Genomic DNA, 14,191 nt, shown 5'->3' on the forward strand with positions numbered 1-14,191 from the left:
AGGGACCACCAACGCCCCCACCACCGCCGCCGCCCCCCTACTGAGGGTTCGGAGCGTGGCCACAGGCGCTCGCTCTGACCCTCGCCATCCTCTACCCCCTCAGCCCTTCTCCGCGTCTGCCATTCAGCGCCACAGCCTCCGGCCCCCTCTCGTAGAGGCGTGGCGAGACGTAACGCGGCCCGGCCCCCTCGCGCCAGGCGGTGGGGATTGGCCGCCCGGCGGGTGCCGCCAAGGGCCAGGGTGACGGGGAGCCGAGGCGAGCCTGGCCGTGCGCGGGCAGCCCCGGGGCTGCAGCGTCTGGCGGGACCATGGCGGCGCCGGGCCTGGCGGCACTAAGGAGGTGCAGTGGCACGGCCCCCCGGCTCCTCGCCGTGGCCGTCTCCTACCAAAGCTGCCGGCACAATGCCAGCCAGTGCCCCGGAGACGGCGGCCACGGGCAGCACAGGGACCACCACCCGGCTCCCCCCGGGAGATCCCGGCGCGGCGCCGAGCCCAGTCCCGCGGCGGGCAGCCAGCCCGTCCCGCCCGAGGGAGCCGACACCAAGACCTACTTGTGGGCCAGGTACCACGAGATGAAAAAGCTTGTCTACGGTAAGGGCCGCCGTCGGGCGCTGGGGCTGCCACGTCCCGCCGCGCTTGGCCGCTCGCTTGTTTTCCCTCTTTGCATCTTTGTGCCTCTCCCCGCGCCGCAGAGCTGAGGATGTGCCCCTTCCTCTGCAGCTGCCGGGGTTAGAAACCTCCCTGGCAATGCCATCTGCACGTCTGCATTGCCCAGAGCCTTCTGGGGTGATTTTATTTCTGTTGGAATCTGGCCCTGGTCTTCTCCCCGTCGTGGGTTTCCCTTTGTGAACATCCCTCGGCTGGGCTCAGCGTTTCAGGGCACGCAGGGAGTGTGGGGCTCTTCACAACTGGCACACCTGACATCGATGTCATCATGGCAAATGTCTGAATGAAGGGCTTGTGGCATTTGTCATTGACTGGCCTATGGAAAGGTGGTTAGACTGGGACACGTAGTCTTGTTGACTGGTGCGGTGAGAGGAGGCCAGTGCCCAGCTTGTGACTCTCTACTGGCGCAAGGGTGAAGACTGATACTACAGCTGCTGGGTCGTCTCCTGAGCCTGGGCTCGCTTTGTGTTGCACCCTTCACTTGCGTGTGTGTGTGCATGGTTTTGCACCTCTTACCGAGACGCTACCTGTCTCTGTCTCCTAAGTAAGGAGGAGACTCCTGCTGCTTGCCGATTCGGTCCATGTGTAAAACAAGGCTGTCATTTTGGCAGCAGCAATACCTTTAGGAGTATTCCATTCTTAAAAGTGTGAACGAATAGCTTTCGGGGCATAAGGGCAGGAACTTTTTCATGCTGGTTTATTCATACTTGGAATGCTGAAGGTAAGCGTTGTAAAGAGCTAGGAAGTGTGACTTCGTGTCTGCTGTTGAATAGCTCTCTGTTAGCGTTTGTTTATCTAAGGGTTTGGAGAAGGACAGCAATCAGCCAGAAACATCTGGATGAATGGACTCACCGTTCTGAGACTGGCGAGTTCTGTCATTCCTCCCTTACCTTCTAGTACATGAGATATGACATAAAATCTGAAGTCTTCCATGATTCACAAATGTAAAGGAATTGGCCTCTGATCTGTTGGGTGCTCAGCCTGATGCATTCCTGCTTTCGCAGGATGTGAGCTCTTTTGCCCGAGTTGCTCAAGGCAGTACAGGGTGCTGACAGAGGACTTGCTTCATGTTAAGTCCCTGCTTCAAGACTGAGTTGTGGTTTTAGCCCTACCACCTGAAAGAAATTCCAAGGTGTTTGGACCTGAATATCCTCAAAGGAATTCTTTCTTTTGCATGGTGGTTCTGCAGCAACAAATACAGGTACGTTAATAGACTGTGTTGCAGTCCCTTGGGAAGCGCTGGGTTTACTCTGTGGCAGATGGTGAAATTTGTGTTCACGTCGTTAGACTTTGTGGGGACACAAGAGATACAGTTACTGGTGGAGACCAAGAGCTATCAGCGGGACTCAATGCAAAATGAAGTGAGGTGAAGTAGCCCATATGTTACAGATCTCTTTACAGGTCATTGACAGACATGTTTGAATAAGAAGGCTCTTTTTTTTGTTTAAAGAATCGCTCCTCAGCCCAAAATTTCAACTCTGCTGTTATTTGAGTCTTGTCAAGAAGAGGCATGAGAGAAGTTGGTCCCAGCTGGTTTAAATTTTTGTTCTGACAGTCAGACTGAGTTGTGCAAAATGTGGCATTGGGTCTGTTCCTTTGTTCTTGATTGCTGATGCAAAAACTAATCTCAGTGCTTGGGTTATGGATTTGAAAACATCCTTGCACCTCCATACTCATCAGTGGTGTGGTTGAGCAGAATCCTCTGATGCCACCTTCTGTATCCTCTGAAACTCCGCTTTTGTCAAATCCTTTGTCCTATACAGTCAGATATTGCTGTTGGGTTTGGAGAAAGGTCTCTACAAGGAGCATCTATTGTCTGTTTTCAGACCTGCCTGGGACCTGATTTATAGAGCAATATCACATTTATTTTTTATTGTAGAGGGGGTTCCAGTGATAGGGCAGGATGTGTAGGACAAGAGATTCTGTGCAGTAAGGCTCAGTGGTGCTATGGGTTTGGTCACTACGGCCCAGGGACTGGAAACTGTGCAGAAATGTGTCTGCATTCTGCCAGGCTTGAGTGTGGAGGTTACAGAAGACAGCACAGATTAGCTACACAGAAGGTAAAAATCTCCTTGTAGCATTGGATCAAGAGAAGCCCTTCTCTTTTGCCACTTTGACTACTAAGACCAAATTTCCTTACCTATGAGAATTTGAGCATATTACTTCCACTTTCTGGGTGGGTTGGTTGGTTGGTTTGTGTTGTTTTTTTCCCCCCCTCTGACATAAGGAAAAGTATAATTGCATTTTTAAAAGGGATGGTGTTGAGCAAGACTCACTGTATTCTGGTCTGGTGGCATCTGAAGCATCAAGGAAGGCTGATCTGCTTTCTTGGTAAGCACTGTCTGAAGTTTTGTGCTCTAGGAACCATCCAGTCCTGAAACTCAGTGGAGCTGGCAGGCAAGTGTAAGCAAGCATGCATGTGGTTTCCTAGATCTTTCAAACTTGTAAACATGGCTACAGTCAATCAGCTCTCCTGAGGAACCTTGAACATGCTGACTTCTTGCCTCTGCATGACCTGTGTGAGGACAGCAAGAACATGGTTAGACACTGATAACACTGTGGGGGTAGCTCAGAGGTGGTCCTTGCTCTTTCTAGTTTGTGTGGATCAGGAGATACCTTTGCATCTGAATGATGCAAGCTGCAGACAGCAACATGTGCCTGTTACACCTGGAAGCGGGAGAGCAGACACTTTTGTGTGATTTAGGCTCAAGGTGAGGAGAAAGTTCTTCACAGGGAGAGTTGTTAGCCACTGGAATGTGCTGCCCAGGGAGGTGGTGGAGTCACCGTCCCTGGAGGTGTTCAAGACGGGATTGGATGTGGCACTTGGTGCCATGGTTTAGTAGTCATGAGGTGTTGGGTGACAGGTTGGACTTGATGATCTTTGAGATCTGTTCCACCCTTACTGATTCTATGATCACTGCACTGGTGATCTTGGCTTGGTGCAGAGCTGGTTTTTGCAGTCCAGCACATTTTGATTCTTCTTGTGTTGCTAATCTCAAGCAAGCACGAAGACTGAAGGGCCTCACTCTTTGCCAAACCAGAAAATGAGCCTAGTGCTATGATAATGAATGCCCTGTGAGTCGCAGGGAGCATGCACCTTTCATGACTTGGGGCATCTGCAGACTGAGCTGGGACTGGCAATGACCATTAGCAGCCAGAACTGGAAGTGTGACCATTTAACCTCCCAGTTCTGCTTTCCTAAATGTCAATGTTTTTTTTCTGCTAAGGAACTATTGTGGCAGTATTTGGCTAGTGCCTTTGTGTATGTAAAAATCATTGGGTTTGGAATGAATCATATTTTTTAATATTGATTCTATAGAATTAACCAGGTTGGAAAAGACCTTTGAGATCATCAAGTCCAACCTATCATCCAACACTATCTCATCAAGCACCCCATCTAGTCACTTCCTGAATGCCTCCAGTGATGGGGACTCCACCACCTCCCTGGGCAGCACATTCCAATGGCCAATCACTCTTTCTATGAAGAATTTCTTCCTAACATCCAGCCTAAACCTCCCCTGGTGCAGCTTGAGACTGTGTCCTCTTATTCTGTCACTGGTTGCCTGGGAGATGAGACCAGCCCCCACCTGGCTACAACCTCCCTTCAGGTAGTTGTAGAGAGTGATAAGGTCACCCCTGAGCCTCCTCTTCTCCAGGCTAAGCAACCCCAGCTCCCTCAGCCTCACCTCATTGCTTTTGATTTATGAAGATTTCTTTGGTGGGAAATCTCAAAATGTTTAGGCATAATGGCATGAATTCAAGACTGTGCTCCAGAGTAATTGTCAGCACTCTTTTAACGTGGTTCCTCTGTCATTTAATGTTCTTTAAGTAATACTTCCCTCTCCCTGCCTTCTTGGTAGAGGCATCTACTGTAGCTGGTTGGAGTGATTTGCAGGATGTGGTACAAAGCAGCACTTCAAAAGGATAAAGATGTCCTTGGAAGGGAGGAAAACAGACTCTTTGTCTTTAGAAAGCAAGTTGTGTGAGCAAAGGGAACTTTTTGATTCCTGAGGTACGTGGAGGACGGTGGCCATCTGCTTTTCAGTGCCATTCCTTTCCAGACTAGTCTTAACAAAGATATTAGCACAGATGTCTGCTGTGTTGGACCTCTGGGAGTACAAGGGGTGTGAGAAATCTGTGTGAGTTGTCTTTTTCATGTGTTATTCTTAATTAACATGAGTGATCTGAGGCTGAGAGAAAAGAAGCATTTCCTGCACGATGCCATTGGTACCCCTGGGAGTTCAGGGACGTGCTTGGCACCTCCTGAGCAGAGCGTTTTTCACATCCCAGGGGGCCATATGGTGACTTGGCCTCTCTGGCTGTTGCTGGTAGTTAATTACCTGCTTTTGTTTCCATCCCTGCTGTCATGTTGGGAATTGAGCACTATTGCTTTCTAACAGTGTGGCCTATTGCCTGGCAAGAGGCACTTGTGCTGCCATGAAGGTACTTGGATTTAAGCAGCTGTCCAGGACCTCGGACGGGTAAAATGCAGGAGATGTGTGTTTACCTTGCATCTGCTCCCAGGTGTACAGAATACACGAGATCAAACATGCTTTCTTGTGGTCTGCCTTTGTTTTTGTTGCTGAGTTTCATCATGCACCATGGATATGCAGACACTTCCCTTAAAAATGTCAAGAGTTGCAAACTGGAGCACATTGTGCAATGGTGCAGATTCCAGGGGGTTGTATCTACTGCAAGAGCTGATTCTCCCCCCTTTCCCCCGCCAGATATACACACACAGGTTCTCCCTTAGATCATACTTCCTGGGTGAAGTGCTGAGTAGACAGTGACTAAGTGTGATGTTGTCTGTCTTTCTAGTTATAGCCCAGATAGGATTATTGTGCTTTTTTAATAACTAAAACTGGGTTTATTTCTCCCCTCCCTCCCTTGCTGTAATTTATCTTGTCTGTCCAGCAATCTGTTTCAGACATACAGCAAAAGCTATAATCCTTGAAAAATGGCATCTCCATGGGCTTCTGGAGGGTGTCATCTGTTTGTTTTCACTGGAGGATCACCACACAAACTGAGGCAAAGATCTCTGGCAGATTACGTGCTGAATGTCAGCAGAACAGCAGTGCCCAAGTCTGCAGCCCAGGGCTTGATTAAGCACTGCGGGTTTGTAATCACCCAGGTGATTATCTTTGACAAAAGACAAGCACCAAACACACAAAAAAGGCAAAGCAAATTACAATTAGCCAGACAAACCCCCAGACTTCAAGAAACCTGGCTCAGTAAGCCAGGCTTGTTTGGGCTCTCCTATTGAAACCAGCCAAAGCCCTGGAATGGGTTGTCCAGGGAGGTGGTTGAGGCCCCATCCCTGGAGGTGTTTAAGCCCAGGCTGGATGAGGCTCTGTCCAGCCTGATCTAGTGTGGGGTGTCCCTGCCCATGGCAGGGGGGTTGGAACTAGATGATCCTTGTGGTCCCTTCCAACCCTGACTGATACTATGATACTATGCTCCAAGCTTCTGTCTCTTCCTTGCAGTGGTTTGAACCTGTATAGAGACTGCATGAGCTTAAAGAGGAGATAGACACCTACCACTCCCCTGAGCAGGATGCTGCAAGTGGTAGTTTATCTGCACTGAGCTAAAAGTGCAACATGAATTTGTGGGCTGAGACTCAGAGCTTTTCATGCTCTTCAGGAGATGAGTGGCTTTGAAACTCCTGTCCATTTAAGAGGGAGGACAAGAGCACGGCAAGAGCAAGCTGTCAGCAAGGTGCTGCGAGATGGCTTGGTGGTAATGATGTGACAAGGAAACACAGCCAGGAGATGCGTGGCGCTCCGGGAAGCATGTGTAGGGAACGCTTTGTCCGTGAGGCAGTGGTTACAGAACGTTTTTGGTTAGCATCTGTATCTTTTTTTTGTTCCTTATGACTTAAGAGAGAGCACGTTATGTTAGCAACAAAATATCTGAGCAGGGTAAAATGATCTGGGCAGGATGCTGTCAGAGAACAGCAGAGAGGCTCTGTTTGGGGCTGGCAGGGAGGAGTATGACTTCATCCAGGGGGCCTAAATATACTTCATAAATCATACTGTGGCACAGTTGCTGCTTATGTTTCTGATCAGAGATAAGGCTCGCTTCATGTAGTTGGTGAATCTCAGACTATCCATGCCTTACATAATCAGCTTTTCCTGACTGTGTGTGTACAACAGTTGTGGCTGGGGAATGTTGTTGAGTCGAGATGGGAGTCATGGCTTCTGTGAAAGAGGAGATGGAGTTCAGGCAATGGTGTTGTGCACTGTGCTCAAGGTATCAAAGTGTGTTGTCACAGCCCTGTTACCAAATGATGGGTATTGGAAGAGCCTAACCTCTGCGTTGAAGCAATTAAGAAGAGGCAAGCACTGCATATTTGCACTGTGGTTAGGATTGTGTAATTTTTTTTCTTGTGAGGAAGAAAAATAACAGCCTACAAATCTCAGTGTAAGCTTAAGAAAAGATATTCCCTCAAGCTATCTGGAGGTGAGGACAGGAAGTGGAGCTCTGTTTGTTTACGGTGCAAAGAACATTTTATGATGTAAGGATGAAAGTTGTGATCATCTGAATCCTATTTACATTTCCCATCTTTTAAAATCCCAGGGGAAAGTACTCTTGTGTCCACTCTCTTCAACCTCTTCCAGGAATTTTGCCACCAACAGAGTCACTGAAAGAGAGCTCTTGTTCCTTCTGTGTAGCCAGTAAGTCAGCCCTGCTGCCTTAAAATATGGCTTTCTTTTCTAGCCATTCCTCTCTCTAGCTGAACTGGTGAATTGCATTTGAAGGCTAAAGGGAAGTGAGGTAGGAGAGTGGGATGGGTATGCTCTTGGGATGTATCTGTCCTCTGAAATAAATATTCTGTTGTATCTGAATTCTCTTTCTTTGACCCTCTCTTTGGATTGGTGCTCACAAATGTACTCTGGACTTCTACCTAAATTCTATAATCATTCCAGACAAAATCTTCATTGGGAAGGACTGGTATCTCTTTCTAATAATATTTTGTTGTTGTTGCTCTAGATTCAAATGAGAGTTGGTTTTATAGCAAGGAAGAACCAACACAGAGGTTCTGGCTAAAAGCTAACGTAGGAAGGGGAAAAAAACATCCTAGCTGCTGATGCTGGGTAGGATCTGGAAAACGCCTGCACTTTTCCTGTGCTTCAAAGAGAGAATTACCCATCTTGGAGGAGGGAGGAAGCATCTCCTTCCCCTCTCTGTTCCCCAGCATGGATGTGGCTCAGCAGCCTACTATTTTTGTTGCTCCTTCTCATCTTCCAGTGGTCAGCTCTTGCGGTGCGGGAGGCCTGGGGAGAGCCTGCTCCTGTCCCTCCTGTTATAGTGCAGCTTTAGCGCTCTAGGCTAGCTCTGAACCAGGGTGTACAGGTAGTTTGGCTGCTAAGGTGACTTATCCCCCTTTTTCCTAGCATTCTGGGGAGCAAAGTGTTGTTCACAAGCACCCTGAGCAGGAACCCTGTTTTGAAGTGACAAACCACACTGCAAGGACTGAGCTGTTTCCACAGCTGCTTATCAGAGAAAAGCAGATAACTCGCTGCTCTCAGCAATCTGCTCCAAGAGCTTAGCTTAATGGGGGATTTTTACATTTTCTTGGCTGTTGTACCAAACCTTGTTTTATCCTGCCCATTAAAGAGTTGCAAAAGCCTAGTGGTACCTGCTCTGTGAAGTCTGGCTGCTTCTATGAGAAACAAAAGCTGCTAAGAGGCAAACCTCAAAGCTTCTAATTTCACAGTATCACAGTATAACTAAGGTTGGAAATGACTTCAAGGATCATCGAGTCCAACCTATCACCACAGACCCCATGACTAGACCATGGCACCAAGTCCCACGTCCAATCCCCTCTTGAACGCCTCCAGGGACGGTGACTCCACCACCTCCCTGGGCAACCGAATGACTCGCTCGGTGAAGAACTTTCTCCTCACCTCGAGTCTAAACCTCCCCTGGCACAGCTTGAGACTGTGTCCTCTCGTTCTGCTGCTGGTTGCCTGGGAGAAGACACCAACCCCTTCCCGGCTACAACCACCTTTCAGGTAGTTGTAGAGGGCAATGAGGTCTCCCCTGAGCCTCCTCTTCTCCAGGCTAAACAACCCCAGCTCCCTCAGCCTCTCCTCATAGGGCTGTGCTCAAGGCCTCTCCCCAGCCTTGTTGCCCTTCTCTGGACACGCTCAAGTGTCTCAATGTCCTTCTTAAGCTGAGGGGCCCAGAACTGGACACAGGACTCAAGGTGTGGCCTAACCAATGCAAAGTCTAGGGGCACAATGACTTCCCTGCTCCTGCTGGCCACACTATTCCTAATGCAGGCCAGGATGCTATTGGCCCTCTTGGCCACCTGGGCACACTGCTGGCTCATATTCAGGTGGCTGTTGATCAGCACCCCCAGGTCCCTCTCTGTTTGGGAGCTCTCAGCCACTCCGACCCCAGCCTGTAGCTCTGCATGGGATTGCCGTAGCCAAAGTGCAGCACTCGGCACTTGGACTTGTTGAAAGCCATCCCATTGGACTCTGCCCATCTGTCCAGTCTGTCGAGGTCCCTCTGCAGAGCCTTTCTACCCTCTAACTGACCAACATCTGCTCCTAACTTTGTGTCATCTGCAAACTTGCTGATGACTGACTCGACCCCCTCATGCAGATCATCAATGAAGATGTTAAAGAGCATGAGGCCCAGCACTGATCCCTGGGGGACACCACTGAAACAATCAAAAATTGAAACAATCAAAATTTCTGCAAGAGGAGAGTCAGCCTCTCTGTCTGGCTCAAGTTTTACGTGAGTGGTGCATGTCTTTCTGGTAATACACTGCACCTTTCATGTTGGTGAGCCTGCTGAAACTGCAGCTGCTGTGAGCTAGTAATTTGACACTTCAAAATCTCGGGTCTGCTCTGCTTCATGTAGGCCAGAGACATTGTTTTGTGGCTTCCTGACACAAAAGGTCAGCCTTACTGTGACAGTGGTTAGCATCATCCCCAGACACAGCCAGAGGTTTCACAGTGTGTTTTTTCATGGAGAGTACTGAGTTAACAGCAGCAGCCTGCAGCAGCAGCAGTGTGCTTCCAGCTGCTGTCAGGTCCAGAGCAAAAAGTTGACATTCCAGTGATCCTCTCAGTTTTTCTAACCTCTGCTCTTTCTCTTCTCTTAGATCTCCTTCCACCAGGAGTCTGCAATCTCCTCAACCCAGCTGCTATCTACGCCAACAACGAGATCAGCCTGGGAGATGTTGAGATCTATGGCTTTGACTATGATTACACATTAGCTCAGTACTCTAATTTACTACACTCTATGATTTTCAACACTGCCAGAGACATCCTAATAGAACAATTCAAGGTAATGGTGTGCTAAGTGTTCCCTCTCGATTGAGCTTACTGCAGTGTTTGGAACACCCTAGGTGTGCTTGCAAAATGCCACATTGTCCACATGTGAATTACTTGGTTGATTATTGAGGTAAGTGTCGTGTTTCCTAGGCTGTGCAGAAAGTTTTCCTTTGAGATAACTTACCATGCTCTACGTTCCTCTGGTCATCTACATTTGGAGCAGGAACAGTAGCCCAAAGAGGTCTGATCTGTTGTACTCCTCTTTAACATCTTCATTGATGATCTGCATGAGGGGGTCGAGTCAGTCATCAGCAAGTTTGCAGATGACACAAAGTTAGGAGCAGATGTTGGTCAGTTAGAGGGTAGAAAGGCTCTGCAGAGGGACCTTGACCGACTGGACAGATGGGCAGAGTCCAATGGGATGGCATTCAACAAGTCCAAGTGCTGGGTGCTGCACTTTGGCTACGGCAATCCCATGCAGAGCTACAGGCTGGGGTCAGAGTGGCTGAGAGCTGCCAAACAGAGAGGGACCTGGGTGTGCTGATCGACAGCCAGCTGAATATGAGCCAGCAGTGTGCCCAGGTGGCCAAGAGGGCCAATGGCATCCTGGCCTGCATTAGGAATAGTGTGGCCAGCAGGAGCAGGGAAGTCATTGTGCCCCTGGACTCTGCATTGGTTAGGCCACACCTTGAGTCCTGTGTCCAGTTCTGGGCCCCTCAGTTTAAGAAGGACATCGAAACACTTGAAGGTGTCCAGAGAAGGGCAACAAGGCTGGGGAGAGGCCTTGAGCACAGCCCTATGAGGAGAGGCTGAGGGAGCTGGGGTTGTTTAGCCTGGAGAAGAGGAGGCTCAGGGGAGACCTCATTGCCCTCTACAACTACCTGAAAGGTGGTTGTAGCCGGGAAGGGGTTGGTCTCTTCTCCCAGGCAACCAGCATCAGAACAAGAGGACACAGTCTCAAGCTGTGCCAGGGGAGGTTTAGACTCGAGGTGAGGAGAAAGTTCTTCACCGAGCGAGTTGTTTGTCATTGGAATGTGCTGCCCAGGGAGGTGGTGGAGTCCCCATCCCTAGAGGTGTTCAAGAGGGGATTGGACGTGGCACTTGGTGCCATGGTCTAGTCATGGGGTCTGTGTTGATAGGTTGGACTCAATGATCCTCGAGGTCCTTTCCAACCTTGGTGATAATGTGATACTATGGAAATACCACTGTCAGAACTGTTGGTTGGAGGCACATGTGGTGGATACACATGAACCACACAGCCCAGCAAGGGACTTAACATGTGCAAGTCACTGTGGATGGCCCTCCACAGCACACCCAGGAACGTTTTGTTACAGTCACCTATTGCCCTTTCTCCTATGGGTGACTTCTCTGTGCCTCATCATGGAATCACCAAGGTTGGAAGAGACCTAAAAGATCATCAAGTCTTCTCATAACATCTTTGTTTTCAGAGAGGCTCAGCAGTGCCAAATATAAGCATTGAATGGAGCTCACTAGAAGTGTCCTCACTGCCTGAGTGAATCTGTTAGGCTTTCATGAGGGTCATGAGAGAAGATAGTTGTGAGGATCCTGATTCTTTGTCTTTCTCCACTCATCCACTGTCTCTCTTAAAGGGAAAAACTGAAGTTTCCTTGTTCAGTTTATGCCTGGAGTGAGAGGAGTGTCATAGTATTAGTCAGGGTTGGAAGGGATCACAAGGATCATCTAGTCCCAACCCCCCTGCCATGGGCAGGGACACCCCACACTAGATCAGGCTGGACAGAGCCTCATCCAGCCTGGGCTTAAACACCTCCAGGGATGGGGTCTCAACCACATCCCTGGACAACCCATTCCAGGGCTTCACCACTCTCATGGGGAAGAACTTCCTCCTCACCTCCAGCCTGAATCTCCCCACCTCCAGCTTCATTCCATTCCCCCTAGTCCTATCACTACCTGAGATCCTGAGCAGTCCCTCCCCAGCCTTCCTGTAGGCCCCCTTCAGATACTGGAAGGCCACAATTAGGTCACCTCAGAGCCTTCTCTTCTCCAGACTGAGCAGCCCCAACTCTCTCAGTCTGTCCTCATAGGAGAGGAGCTCCAGCCCTCTGCTCATCCTCGTGGCCCTTCTCTGGACACCTTCCAGCACCTCCATATCCCTCTTGTAATAGGGTCTCCAGAACTGGAGGCAGTACTCCAGGTGGGGTCTCACCAGAGCTGTAGAGAGAGTAGTAGGACTAGACCCAATCAGAAGCTGAAGCAATTTTATTGGTAACCCCATGCTTATATCTCTTAACATTGTTGCTGTTTGTCTTCCCAGTATCCAGAGGGGCTTGGGAAGTATGACTACATTCCAGGGTTTGCCATACGTGGACTTCACTACGATGTACAAAAGGTAAAGCTGTACAAAGTTCAGGCTTCTGGCCTTTGTCTTCCCTTGCATTCTGTTTTTAATGGGAATACTTTCTGTCATCACTTGCAATAACATGGATCACCAAACTCTCAGTGCTGTGCTTTTCATGTGCTTTACAGACCTTCCAAGGGAAAGATGTCTCAGGAGACACAGCCACATAGCCTCTAGCAGAAAGGGATGTTTACTAAAGACCTCTGGTAAACAGCCTTGGCAATTTATAAGTCAGTTAATTCCAAAAGTTAATTAATAGAAAACTCAGCTTGTTTGTGTGATCCTTTCTGTCTTTCAGGAAATTTAAACAACAAACCTCAATCCTGCATCTACAAGTACTTGCCAGGAGCTGAGGCATTATGTCTTACTCTAATAATAGAAATGACTTGTCAAGAGAATGCTTTAGGAAGCCTTCCCCACCCCCCACTCCCAATAATAGGGCTGCCTGGAAAAAGGTCGAAGCTACTTGAGATGCATACTTCTTCGGAGCACAGGCAAGCAAAGGGCAAGCATTAGCTTTAACCCTTTTCAGTGCTTTGGGTTGATACCCTGAAGGCCTGATGCCCAGCCAGGCAGTCAGGTGGGAGCGCAGCAGAGAGAGTTGCTTCACCGCAGCAGCTCTTCTTAGGCTGAGCTTTGAGCGCAGTCAGGGAAGTGGGCAGTACAGGCTGGAGTGTGTGTGTGGGAAAAAAATAGCACAAAGACAAAAACTACAGAGAGTTTTCCTGTGTCTTTTGTCCCAGCTGCAGTGACAGCTTGGCAGCAGACCACTCATGCCTCTGACATTACAAAGTAAGCAGCAGATCTGTGAGAAACTGAAGTTTCTTCCATCTCTGGCTGGTACACCAGAGAAACAGCAGTGACTTGCTCAGCTGAGCAAAGCACCTCTGAATGAGCAGAAGATGAGAACTCTCTTTTCTCAGGATCAGTTTGCAAAACATATGAAAAACTGGATAGTGCCTAAGTAAAGCTTCCACATATTTGCCTGCACTGCTCACAGACTCGTGGGAGGTCTGCCCACAGTGTTGAAAGCTTCACTGATATCCTGATAAAAGAAAGTGCCTGAAGGTCGTGAATGCTGTGTGGAATCAATTACTTTGCTCTGCAGTAGAAACAGCACAAATAAGTTTGATGCTATGTCCTTATTCAAATTGCAAAGCGAGGTGGGTTTAGTGTCAGGCTGGTCTCTGTGCCCAGAGAACTTGTGTTACAGCTGATGGAGGGAGGAGAAGGGATGGCTCATGAATAGCGGAGTCTGGTACAAAAAGTGCTGAGAAGGGTCTAGTGTTACCAGCCTGATGTGCTTGTGAATAGACCTTTGCATAAAGGTCTGTTGGGGACGGGGAGAAGTGATGGAGGAGAGAGCTCTTATGTGAAGAAAATGACTGGGAATAGCTACACTCTAGACCAAAGCTTGCCTGCTTGGTTCTGCTGAAGATCAGTGTGACACAAAGCTCCTTTGGAATGTGTGTGCTTTTGGACAGGAGATAAGAAGAGACTGAGACACAGAAACTTTCTTCTCTCAGTTTTTCAACTGCATCCCTTTGGTGTTTAACAGACAGTGGTGTTGCAGCTCACAGGAAGATGGCCTTGTGCCAGAGAGGCCAATAAAAAGCCACACTATAAATAAGGGTGTGTAAAAGTGACTGGAGAGTAAGTGCAGCTTAAAGCACTCAGATGTGAGATGGTTATATGATCTTTTAGTTCCTAAATGTAATTTGTGTGAAAGTTGGAACTCAGGGTTGCAGTGTAAAACCTACCCAACTCTAACTGCAAATCTCTCTCCTTTATCACAGAGTCTTCTCATGAAGATTGATGCTTTCCATTATGTCCAGCTGGGGACAGCATATAGGTCTGT

The 14,191-nt window shown here is 48.7% G+C and overlaps 1 protein-coding gene across 1 annotated transcript in view; it reads left to right on the plus strand.

Annotated features, from left to right (window-relative positions):
• Positions 1-153: 153 nt before the first annotated feature.
• NT5DC2 (5'-nucleotidase domain containing 2) overlaps positions 154-14,191 on the plus strand; it is a 30,178-nt gene continuing 16,140 nt past the window's right edge. Inside the window, exons 1-4 of the mRNA XM_068157898.1 lie at positions 154-591; positions 9,785-9,969; positions 12,250-12,324; positions 14,130-14,185. Of these exons, the coding sequence (XP_068013999.1) occupies positions 309-591; positions 9,785-9,969; positions 12,250-12,324; positions 14,130-14,185 (599 nt within the window). The 5' untranslated portion in view covers positions 154-308. The remainder of the gene's footprint in view (positions 592-9,784; positions 9,970-12,249; positions 12,325-14,129; positions 14,186-14,191) is intronic.

This window comes from Melanerpes formicivorus, unplaced genomic scaffold (genome assembly GCF_026170545.1).
Source record: "Melanerpes formicivorus ecotype bairdi unplaced genomic scaffold, bMelFor1.0.p_v2 SCAF_38, whole genome shotgun sequence".
In the NCBI taxonomy this organism is placed as follows: domain Eukaryota; kingdom Metazoa; phylum Chordata; class Aves; order Piciformes; family Picidae; genus Melanerpes; species Melanerpes formicivorus.